Source organism: Aquila chrysaetos, chromosome 5, assembly GCF_900496995.4.
Source record: "Aquila chrysaetos chrysaetos chromosome 5, bAquChr1.4, whole genome shotgun sequence".
NCBI lineage: Eukaryota > Metazoa > Chordata > Aves > Accipitriformes > Accipitridae > Aquila > Aquila chrysaetos.
In genome coordinates this window covers 12,077,433-12,089,740 of record NC_044008.1, presented here as the reverse complement: position 1 = coordinate 12,089,740, position 12,308 = coordinate 12,077,433, and the positions used below count along the sequence as shown (strand labels likewise).

Sequence of the window (12,308 nt, the reverse complement as noted above, 5' to 3'; positions counted from 1 at the left end):
GACAAGCAGGATTTGTAACGACAATTTGTTTCACCATGCAAATTTTCCTCACAACAGTAGAATCACAGAAAAGCTCAAATTTTTTTTTGAGGGGGGTGGGTGGGACTATTAACATTTTTATGAGGATTGTGTGTCTATATAAAAAACTATGTTTGCATGGAAAATGGCCTCAGAAGGTGAGCACTGAAACAAGGCTTAATGATTCAAGTGAGTTTGTTTTTTTCAAATAGGAAGACCGGTATTTATCTCTCTTCCACATTTTCTTCATGCAAGTGATTCTGTATTGCATGATGTTGAAGGCCTGAGCCCAAATGAGAAGGAGCACGAGACGTTTCTAGATGTAGAGCCTGTAAGTACAAATATTTAATAATTGTAACTCAGTAAACTTGCAATGTTTAAATTTAATTGTAGTAGAGTAGGCCTTTTACCAGGGGGATGAGCAGAAGATACAATATATTCATACTTGCTTTTGCAAGATCTGCTCACAAAAGTGTTATGGTTTTAGCAGGGGAAATTTAGAGCAGAACTTTTTCTCATTCTGACCTTCAAAGTCTGGAAAATAAGTTTTGATTTTTTTCTTATTGGGAATGTAAGATTAAATAGATTCTGCAAACTTTGAAGTATGCTATATCTTTTCTATGACCTTTAAGTACTTTCAGAAAATTCTTTCCTATGAAAGTTCTTCTCTTCCCTCTATACTTAATTTTTTTTCATTTTCTATTGCTAGCCATTATTGTATAATTACTATCTAAGTTGAAATTAAATAATATAGACCAGTTTATTTCCAAGAAAATTTCTAGAAGTCTGAACAGACTACTCTAGAACAGACCTAATATAGTCTTTGTGACTCGGATTGTGCAACAGAGATCCCAAACTGAATGAATTTATGACAGCTCTGATTTTGATTGCCTTGCTTCCAATTTTACCTCTACTTCTGTTCAAGTGATTCGGATTCTTAACTTTAAGTGTATTTACCAAAGTTTTCTGAATTGTGTGATGAATTCTAAGGTTCCAAGATTTTATTTTGCTCTGAATTTGGGTGAAAAGTTAAAATTCAGGATTTCTTACTAAAATATTTTCAGGCATATAATTTGACAGTTAAGCTATGTAACTTCAATGAGGAGATCGATAGTTGTTTCACCTTATTTGGAATAGAGACATCAACCAGAATTTCCTAAATCTGATAGGAAATTTTCAAGAATCACACCCTGTCTTATTTTTGTGGAGCACAGAGGAGAAAAGAAGGAGATGAAGAAAAGATCTGATCTTTGTTTTGATAAGTTTGTTCTAATAGGAAATGTTTGGGTTTGGTCCTATGCAAATTAAATATCCTTCTTGATGAAAAAGAAAATTTAGCTAATTTGTGGTGGAAAAAAAACCCAAAACATATTTTTATATAAAACATTTCATGACTGTTTTAGTATTTTTAAACTTTTTTTACCTCCAATTTTAATTGCAAATTAAAAAAGTAACTATGGTAAAGCCACAAAATCAGAACTTCTATGAGAAATTAAAGACTCTTAGAAACATTAAAATTTCATACAAATGGAATCCTTAAAAACATAAGGATAAGATAACACCAAAGTGCTTTTTGACACGGTCCATATTCTAGGCTTAGGTATCCAATTCAAAAATCTAAATTAATGTGGGATTTTTTTCCCTGGTTTTAGATCACTGGTTTTACACTACAGTTTGCGAAAAGGCTGCAAGTAAACCTCCTTGTGAAGCCTGCACCAAAAATTGAGTAAGTACTACTTCATTATTTTGTTTTTAAAGACTTTTTTTCAAGAGGCCTGATTGGTCTATGAGAGTGTCAGAAATGGCTGGGAAAAGAAGGAATAAAAATACTTTCCCAAAGCTTTTTCAGTTTTCTTGCAAAAATTTCAGTCATGACTTTTCAGAGAACACAAATTTCAGCCAAAGAGCAAGCCTTCTTGAGTAACGCACTGCCCAAGTATTTTAGCACACATTTGATTTCCCCACAGAAGCTTACAAGGCAACATTATTATGCTATTCTTAAGAACAACATTCTTGCAAAACCCAAATGGGGACCATGAGGATGAACTAGAAGGCAAAATGTATTTTCTGTAATAAATCCAATGAGAGAGAGAATTTATGTGTGCTCTATCACTAGATGGATTTCATCCCAAGGATTGACCGGCCTCCAGCTGTTTCTTTCTCTTCATTGGCCCAAATGTACATGTACAGACATGCATTTTGGGATCCTGTACATCTGGCAGCTGAACACCACACAGATCTTCAGACCCTCCCACCAACACCTAGCTATGTCCAGCCTTTCTTTCTTTTTTCTGACTACCCACATATGGAAGACTAGACAGAAAGAGATGGTTCCCGATATGTAAAATGGCTGTTATCAATTGTAGGCTTACTTTTTTTTTAGTCCAAAACTATACTAAAAAGGTACACCTGGAAGGTAGAAATGTAGTTAGAGGAGAATAAAAATGTTTAAGTAGAGACTGGGCCTATGCAACAAACTAAAGGTAACATGCTGTACTTATTTTCTCATTTCAGAGCTTTATCAAAAGTTCAAAAACCTTATATTTTTCCTCTTCTTTGGCTAAATGAGGTTAGTATATTTTCTGTCATTTAATCTTCACTGTTTAAAAAAAAAAAGAAGAAAAGAAATGACCTAGCTTTTTCAGTCTTGGTGCCCTGAAATTGGGCAATTAAATTCATGCTGTGGTTTGCATGTATATATTCAGCAAGTGAGGGCTTGCATACTTACCTTTCACTGATATTTTTCTTGCACTGTTTCAGTCTGCTGTTATTGGGGATGCGAAAGCAGAAATGTTCAGAAATAAAGTCACTGGTCGGGTCCAGATGCTGAGTGTGCTGCAGATGGTGTTAATGATCACAGGTTCTGTGCTGTTCATCGCATTCATGGGTTCCTATTTCATCTGCAGATCAAAGAAATTAAAATAAGTAAGTAAGCACTAACAGCTCAGTCCTCAGCACTTTTCCTCAGGGTTTCAAGAAGTTCAGAATCATTACCTATTTAGCTGTTCTTATTTTTTAAGTGCTAGTAAATTCAGCAGTTGTTCTGTGTGAAATCATCCAGATAATTTAGCTAATGTTTTCAAATTCTCTTCCCAGCCTTAATCTTTCAGGATGCTCTTAACACACTCAGGAGAGGGTGTTGGGAATTATATCAGAAGACCAACATTTTTTTATTCCAAAACACAACACGATTGTTGTGAGTTTATGCAAATAGACATTTTATCCAAGACTGCTAAACTGTTCAGAAGTGCCCTCTAGTACTTCTCTGGGACTGAGGCCACACAGCTGCAGATTCCTGTGCTCTTCCAGGACATACCCCTGACTGAGGGGTTTCAGAGAACCCCCTGTAAATGACATTTTTTACTGAGTATTGGATAGGGTTTCTCACTTCTTTCTCTCAGTTGTGCATCACTGTTATGTTAGTCTAAACATCTCCTGAACATACCTAGCCCACTAAGACTAAATATACTCCCATCATGGGTAGAATAACCAAGTGGCGAATTAATGCACTGACATCTAGGGAAACAAACACATTTTTGGAGTGATTTAAAAGAAGTGAAGAGACATGAATGTTATGGTGAAAAGTATGCTGTAGTAAAGAGACATTTTTAAGACAAAGACTTACCGCATCGCATGCTGCATTCTGATTTTATTTCACTACAGGTAACAGAAGACTTCAAAGGTAGTCAATGTTTAATTGACATTTCAGCCAAGCAGCATGTTACAATTCAGAGACAAAAGGTATGATTCAAGGCACAGTCAGTCCACATGCTATGGAATTCAACGTGCTTTTCCATTTTGATAAGACCAACTCACTAACCCAAATAAGTTGATGTTTCCAAAGGTCTGCGCTTCTGACATCAATAACGAGACCACCATGGAAACTATGCTTTCAAATAACTTTGATTATTTGAACATTGTTACAAATTTTAACTGGCATTCAAGCAGACTGAAGTTGAGGTGCAGTTGGATTTTAGTCCACCTTCTGCCATTTAAGCAACTTGCTACTTTTTTTTCTTCCGGGATTTGCAAGACAAATGAAAGCGGTTTGCTGATGTTCTGTCTCTGAGCACAGGCTGGGAATGACAACACCTTTGAGCTCATGCTGTGCTCTAGATGCTCTCATTGCAACGTTTCTTTCTGTTCCTTCAAGGAATGGAAGCTGCTGCAATAGAACTGCTCTCTGTCCTCTATTCAGGGATGTGAATTGCGTTGAATGTGAAGTTTAATATGTAAGGTTACTAACTGTAATACACGAAGTTAATAAAAGACTTACTAAAATATGTTGTTTATACATTTTATATGGAGATGGCTCATAGACACACCACAGTCATTTGTACGTTGATGTTGTTCATCAACATTTGGCTCCACAGCTGTTTAGTAATCTGAACCACTCCCTAACTCCCAACCTGCTCCACAGCTCCTTCAGTTGCCTCCCGTGTGCTTTTCTTTCTGGCTCTTGCTTGAACACCAGCCTCTGCTCTGCCCTAACCCCACTTCGCCCAAGTCCTGCCTTAGAGAACGATCTGATATGTCACCTTTAGGGTCAAGAGAAAATATTCCGGAATGCTCCAGACACAGGAAAGACTAAGATAATGGTTTTGATCAAACATCAGAGGGTTCCACTTCCTTGCTATAGAAGAACATAAATTAAAACAGGTAGCCCCAATTCTTTACCGATAAATCATCTGCCACAAGGAAATCTGTGCAACTGTTTGTTTAATGAGGTGCGCTGGCCTGTAGACAGGTAGCAAACACTGCCATCTGCGTAAATGGTTTACTTTTTCATTTAATCTGAATGCCATATCTTAGAAATGAGAGTCAATGGGGCAGATACTGAGTGTTGTGGGGTCTCTTCCCATGGACTCACTGAATTCAGAATGAGAGCCTAAGTTCAGCACTTTATAAGATTTCTTCTTGGATCTTTTGTCCCCTTAAATAAGAGCTGCAAGGAAAAAGGAAAATCAAACATGGCCAGCCTCTCATAGCCTGGTGTTTGGAAATAATGCTACAATGGACTTTAAACCAGAAAGGTTTGTCTTGCTAGTAAAGGGCAATATCTTTGGCCAGGTGTCTTTAGTAAGGTGTTTTCACCCTTTGGAAATAAAGCGAAAAACCCAACAGACTAAAATGCTGTTGTTTTAATCCCATGTTCCTTGTGGACAAAGTTGTGTAGCTATAAGCAGAGCTGATGAATCACAGAAATCCCAAGAGATTATTCTTGAAGGCAAGGTCTATGTGGTACATGGCTACACTCTCTTTTTCCAGCCATGATGGAAATGCAAAGTAACAGGGCAGGAGATGTGAATGAGGCATGACACTCACTTTGAGAGCCTGTGCATTTGATTACTCATGGTGCTTGCTAGTCAATGAAAAACAAGACCTTTCTCTGATCTCTACATTATTGCTGGTGTCATATGTGATGCTCTGTTCCCATATTAGTTTGGGGACAGTTTGACACAACTGAAGGCATCCCTACAGTCCTATGGACTGGTCAAAAAAGTATGAGGACAGCTAAAGTCATTAAGTCACCTTCTCCTATGAAACAAGCACAGCTCTGCTGTGGTTCAAGATCTGACAACAAGTTTTTATAATAAAACTAGTCTTTCATGCCAGAATCTAATGGTGAGATCGTTTCAAAAAAGGAACAGCAATGCTCCTGTCATTTTTGATACACTAGCGTTTCAGCTTCATTTTCTGTGGCTTCAAGCCAATTGTCAGCAAGTTAGCATTTGCTCTACTAGTGTTGTTTAGTGCTCTGTGGTGATCCAGCAAGTCAGGCCGTGATTTTAAATGTCTCAGGGCCCAATTCTGCATGCACAAAATTACGTTTGTTCATATGTATAATCTCATTGATCTCGATGCAGGTTTGGACTTTTAAACTATGTTCAGCACCTAGATTGCACTTGAATTATAATTAGTAGTTATTTTGTCCAAAGCATCAGTTACAGTTATTGTTAATTCATGTTATTAAGGCTAATGGTAAGTATTTACATTTGTTCAAACAGTGCAGGATAAACATTTATTAGAAATGTTAATGAACTCAATACAAATAAAATAAAGCTCAAACTCTTCTTTCTGAGATCCTTATGTCTAATTGTAAATAAAATCTTCTGTGTTGAATAATCAAGTTCTTGTGTTTCTTTTCTTGGTATTTTGGATGTGTTTTCTTTTCCTAGAAATTGATTTTATAAATTGATGAATAAGCGAGCTTTTGGCTAACCTTGTTATGTCATTGTACTCTGGCACATCACAGCTGCTTAGAAGTGCATATCACCTCTCATGTTGCCACTTGATATATTATGAATACCAGTGACATACAACATTTATGCTCTGGATTACAAAAAGCAGGAGACTTTGTGGGCAAAGCTGAGCACCAGCATGTCTAAACTGAAGTGATTCTAAAACAATCCTAGGAAACCAAGCTCAGAGAGAGACCACTTTCGACTCCCTTGAGCTGGAGGTGTTGGCAGCATGGTGTCAGCACATCCAGCAGCACATTACAACAGCCTTCGCTGGCTCTGCTGGCCCAGCAGGTCGGGTGGGAGGCAAGCCTGGCTACGTTCATGCCTCACATTCCCCACCCTCCCCAGGTCCTTATGGGTGAAAACCACTAGTGAAAATCAGATCTAACCCAAGATCTAACAGCCCATATACTTACACTCCAGAGCTGGTGTGCCAGCTCTTGATGTCTAACCGTAATTATACTTTCAAAGCCTTTCTTAAAACCTGTTCTTCCCACCTAGCCTACCAGTGTCTGTTAAGGTAATGTAAACATGCTACTACACCCTGAAAAAGAAAGAAAATTGATGTTTTCTCTGTTCTTTTAACTGTGAGACTAGGCAAGGACTTGTTTTATTCACGGGTGTACGCATCAACAGTATTTAAAAAAATAATAAATTTAATAACTAATAAAATATGTTTACAGCTTTTTCAGTAGCCATATAAAACACAGAACCAAAGAGGCAAATGACACACACTTACCAAACACAAACTGCATTTATAAATAGATGCTATTCGTTTTCTATTCTCTGTCCCCTCTTTGCATACCAGATATCCCTGAGGCTCTGTGGTCGCACCCTCTCTCAGCAGTACCCAAAGGAGCCAGGGATTTAAGGTCAGGCTGGGACCTTTCTCAGCTCTACTGTGTAAGAAAAGAAACCAAATGCTTTGCAGTAGGCGCCACCCAAAGGGCATACAGTTTTTCACAAGTTCTCCTGCTTCATTTCAGCATAGGCAGTCAGAAATAATGCTGGCTGAAATTCCTTGTTGCTCTCTCTGCCAGCTGACATTACCAGAAATAATTACATCGCTTTAAAAGCAGTGTGAGAAAAAACACATCCTAAGTGTCAGCTGAATGACAGATTGTCAGATGCAGCACTAAGACAGAAATTTTGATGCCCATTAATAGTCTGAAGTGTTTTGCTAAGCCCAGGGTTTCCCCTGAGTTCTGTGAATCAGTGTTTTACGAAATACGTGCTTGATATAACCAGACACACCCATATTTTTCAGGAGAGCATCACTTGTGTAACACCAAGGATTTGTGGACAAATCAGGACTTACATATAGCCATGTGTGTGCTCTTTTCTGTGACTTAGGTTTTGGATGAACCTTAGACACATTTGCAATTTCAGCCCCATTCAGCTCCACTAGAAAATTTGTGTGTAGGACTGGGAAAGTCACATTTTTGCCCTTAGGTTTTCCTCATAATTTTTCCAAATGGAAAGCCTACATATGTGAATGCTTCTAAAGGTAAATGTCTCCACTGATACTTTCTTTCATGATAGGAGCTAAAACATGACTGAGACCTCAAACCGGCAGCGGAAGGTAAAAGCCTGCTAGAGGTGCAGGTGCTTTTGAGTACTGACATATAAATTCAAGCATTTCCTGTGCTTTTACCACAAATGTGGAAGCATATCCTTCTCTGTGCACTCACTCTACAGGTGTAACTGTTTATCTTTGCACTGGTCAAACACTGGGTCCGCTTTGCGAAATCAGGAGTGTGCAGTACAATTAATGCGTGCACGCGCACATATACATTGACTGTCATGTGGCAGCAGCTGCATTTTATTCTGCAGTCTTGACAACCTCAGCCTGGTTGTCTCAATCAGGATAAACTGAAGAACACTGTTGACATTCATGGACTCACACTGACAGAAAACAAGGACAACAGGGGAACCAGGATCCTCTAATTATTTCTATTTTTCCTATGAGCAATGGGAAAAAGCACTAAGAAAGAACTTCTGGCAAAGCATATACTTTAGTTCAATGACAAGTCAGTGCAGTTAAGAGGTTAATTCAGAAAATCTACTCCAGCCACCGTCTAATCTTCCAGGCACCAGACAGAGACTTCCCTGAGCACCCAGGAGCATCACCCACTTTGCTGAATGGATGTACATATGTGTCTCCCATGTAAGATCATTTGGCACTTAGTACAGTCCTGAAGGAGCCATATCTGATAGACATACACAACGTTTCTAGCAGTAAAAATAAGTTAATGACTAGAGGTATCAGCCAGAATGTGGGTTCCAAAAGCTCCTATTTTTATGTGAATCCATTTAGATTACACTAATTCAGATGAAGAGGGTATGCTATGATTCAGGTTAGTTCTCCAAATGAGGCTAAAGTCCTAGAGGAAGATGACTGCTAATCCACAAAAATGAAGAGGATCTTGGCTCTACTTTGGATACTGGTTGAGAGACAGAGGACTTTTTTTATGCTGGTTTTAATTCTTACTGGGTTAAAACCAGAAGTATTCTACAAATCAAGGACCATAAACTCTTGATCTCCCTTTCTAGCTAGGTGCAAGAACTATATAACACAAGTGCTAAATGCATCTTCTCCTTAAGGAAGGAGAAAGATGGAACACTTTTTGGAGTTCAGATGATGTATTTCTTAGCACATCAGCTTTTATGAATCCAGATGAGAGCCAGATTTTACCCTGTGTTTCACCTGAATTCCCTCCTGGGGCCAAGCACCCCTTAGGCATTGCAGCACCAACTATCAAAACATTTAAGTACTTCTGTTTAATGCTGTTTTGACCCCAAAGGAGCTGCTCTGTCTGGAATACCTGAGTGAAGAGGCTGGATGTCCCTGAAGTCTGGCCAAGTTTTACACAAAGATGAAGAAAGGCACATCTGCACAGATGGTTTACCATGGCAATGCCTCATACCCCTGTGGAAAACTTTCAAGAGTGTATTTAGCTCAAAGTCATCTGCTAAGAGTGTCAGTCCTGCAATCTGGACTTCACGGCTTCATGAACAGGAGAGTGGACAGTGGCCCTGGCTGCAGTGGTGGAGGGCAGATCACACTGCATCAAAGCCTACCAGATAGCAGGTGATAGTGGTTCTTCAGTAATATCTGATATCTGTTTATTCACTAATAGCTGAAAATTGAATTGAAAATTCTCACATTTGATTGAGACAGAACAAGTGAAGCAGATGAGTTTAAACCAGACATGGTGGTACTACCTTAAACTAATACATTTGACTTTGCATTTCAACCTCTCTGATGTAGCACAAATGGGAGACAGGTTAAGCAACTATCTCTGATCAATCAGATCTGAGCTGAGACCTGTTAAATGGTTTTATGAATGTTTAAATCTACGACAAGTGGTTAAATTCACCTATTTGGTCTTCATCTGAAAGACACCAGAAGTTCTCACTATTGCACAAAGGATGATGAAATAGGTTTACAGGCACAAAGATTTATTTCTGGGGTCCATAACTCATGGTATACAGCAACTGTAACAGTAACTCTTCCATTTGGGCAAAACAAAATCCAAAATCCAAATATACAAGGGAAGAAAGGGGAAAGAGAGAAGGGAAAAGAAAAGGGGAATGTGCTCCCAAGTGGCCAACCCTGATGAGAAGTGATAGGGGTCTCTCCAGATGAGCATCCTCTTCAGGGCATCCTGTCCAGTGAAGCACTGACTGCAAATACCATTTTCAAAGTAACTGCAGTTATATCTTGATCTTGTCATTGCTTTCCCTCCCTCATTGTGCTAATAAGGTTGATGGACACATGCTTAATTCTGGAACAGATTTTGCAGCTCTATTTGGCTGCTGAGCCTTGTGTGTGTACATTACTGGGAAATGTTAATTGTCTGTCTGAAAAACTCTTATCTACCATGCTCTACTTGCTCCCTAATATATGTCTTTAAAGTAAAAACTATGAAGCAGGGAATGAAATGTAGAGGGAGGAAGGAAGGGCAACTCACATGGCAATGGCAATGACTTTTGACAAAACCTAACTGCACAGCCATAACAGCAATTTTTGAGTGCCCTTGTGCAGGGCAATGATGAAAAGAGAACTCTGGAAGACCAGGACAGGGAGAACAGCTGCAGACGCAGGTAGGGGTGTGCAGGTGGATGGCTGTAAAGTGAAAGGCAGGCTGCAGTGCTCCGCAAGAAGCACTACAAGGCTGAACACAGCAGGCCCTGGGCATTGCACAGGTTGGGGCACCAGGAACATCATACCACTAGTGAGTTTGTTGCCCACCAGCCTCCAAACTGTTTACTGCTCATACCTTACCAAGTGTGGGTGTGTGCCGTACACACATACAAGCAATCCAGGGAAAGCAGGAACGCTGTGAAAGTCTCAGTTGCCTAACTATATAAATACAATATATCTCAGGACACCTAATTTTTTTATTAGCAGCTAGTTTAGGAAGCCTGGAACTCCCATAGAGTCCATATCATACCACTTGCCCCTCACGTATATCTCAAATATCCAGAGCGTGTCATGTGAGAAGTCTTGCTAGATCATTTTATAATCTCTTTCCATAGTTGCCTTTTTCAGGACTGGGCTCATTAACACAGTTGCTGGGCCGAAAACAAGGCAGAAAGTGAGGTCATGAGTACAGGAGGCCACAAAATTCATGTAGGAGGTTAGTCACCAAGACTTTTTGGCTAGCTTTGGCAGAGTGCCTCTGAGACAGCTGGCTTTTGCATACCCCCATCTCAGGTACCCAATCCTCCCTTGCTGAGCAGCCAGGTTACGTTATTTATAAATATGGGACCAGGTACTTAAAACTTAAATCCTTTGCTGTTTTTGCTTCACACCTAAGCCCTTTTATGGAACCTCCCCTAAACCTCTTTGTAGACAGAAGAGAGAAATAAATGAAAAGAATACCCAGCTAAATAATTCAGGAGCAGATTTCTGTTAACTTCTCTTACTAATCTCTTCTAAGTTTTTTTTACAGCCACTTCTTGGATGTGTTTAGGAAGAAATGTTCTCTTGCAGCTTGAAACCCTGAATGGCATATTGTGGTTTAACCCCAGCCAGCAACTGAGCCCCACCCAGCTGCTCACTCGCTCCCCCCTGGTGGGATGGGGGAGAGAATCTGAAGAGTACAAGTGAGAAAACTCGTGGGCTGAGATAAAGACAGTTTAATAGGGAAAGCAAAAGTGGCACACACAAGCAAAGCAAACCAAGGAATTCATTCCCCACTTCCCACGGGCAGGCAGGTGTTCAGCCATCTCCAGGAAAGCAGGGCTCCATCACGCCTAACGGTGACTTGGGAAGACAAACGCCCTCACTCTGAACGTCCCCCCTTCCTCCTTCTTCCCCCAGCTTTATATGCTGAGCATGACGTCCTATGGTCTGGAATGTCCCTTGGGCCAGTTGGGGTCAGCTGTCCATCTGTGTCCCCTCCCAACTTCTTGTGCCCCCCCCAGCCTCCTCACTGGTGGGGTGGGCTGAGGAGCAGAAAAGCCCTTGGCTCTGGGTAAGCACTGCTCAGCAGTAACGAACACATCCCTGTCTTATCAACATTCTTCTCATACTAAATCCAAACCACAACACTATACCAGCTACTGTGAAGAAAATTAACTCTACCCCAGCCGAAACCAGGACACATGTTTAGATATAAAAATGCTTATTTCACAGTTTTGACAACATTAAATTTTTTGGTCCACATGCATCCACACAGCAAAACTTGGGAATGCAACACACCTGCCAGAAGTGGCAGAGATCAATGCTTTACAACTCACTGAGTCACTGTTTGCAGTGTAGGAGTAATGTGCAAACCATGGAGCAATCCCAAAGGCAAACAGCGAATAAATTTGAATGAGAAATGAGACTTAACGTATTTGCATTCTATTTGCAAGCAAATACTGAGCTGAAAGAGGAAACACTGTGCAAAGCTTACCTGCAGATTGTCCTTTCTGCATTACAGGGAGAGGGTACACAGGCTCTTCCCTGGGTTTTCCGACATCTAGGAAAGGAAACTGGAAGGGCTGAGAGCTTCAAATTTCTCGTGCTGGTCCCTCACAACACTGATTCTCGCT

The 12,308-nt window shown here is 40.0% G+C and overlaps 1 protein-coding gene across 5 annotated transcripts in view; it reads left to right on the top strand.

The window, feature by feature from the left end:
* Window positions 1-4,301, top strand: part of CD36 (CD36 molecule) — a 37,144-nt gene extending 32,843 nt beyond the window's left edge. For all 5 annotated transcript variants that reach the window (XM_030015467.2, XM_041123845.1, XM_030015468.2 and 2 more), the window contains exons 10-14: window positions 231-349; window positions 1,671-1,744; window positions 2,533-2,587; window positions 2,779-2,943; window positions 3,682-4,301. In XM_030015467.2, coding sequence (XP_029871327.1) covers window positions 231-349; window positions 1,671-1,744; window positions 2,533-2,587; window positions 2,779-2,943 — 413 coding nt within the window. In that variant the 3' untranslated portion in view covers window positions 3,682-4,301. The remainder of the gene's footprint in view (window positions 1-230; window positions 350-1,670; window positions 1,745-2,532; window positions 2,588-2,778; window positions 2,944-3,681) is intronic.
* The last annotated feature ends 8,007 nt before the right edge of the window (window positions 4,302-12,308 follow it).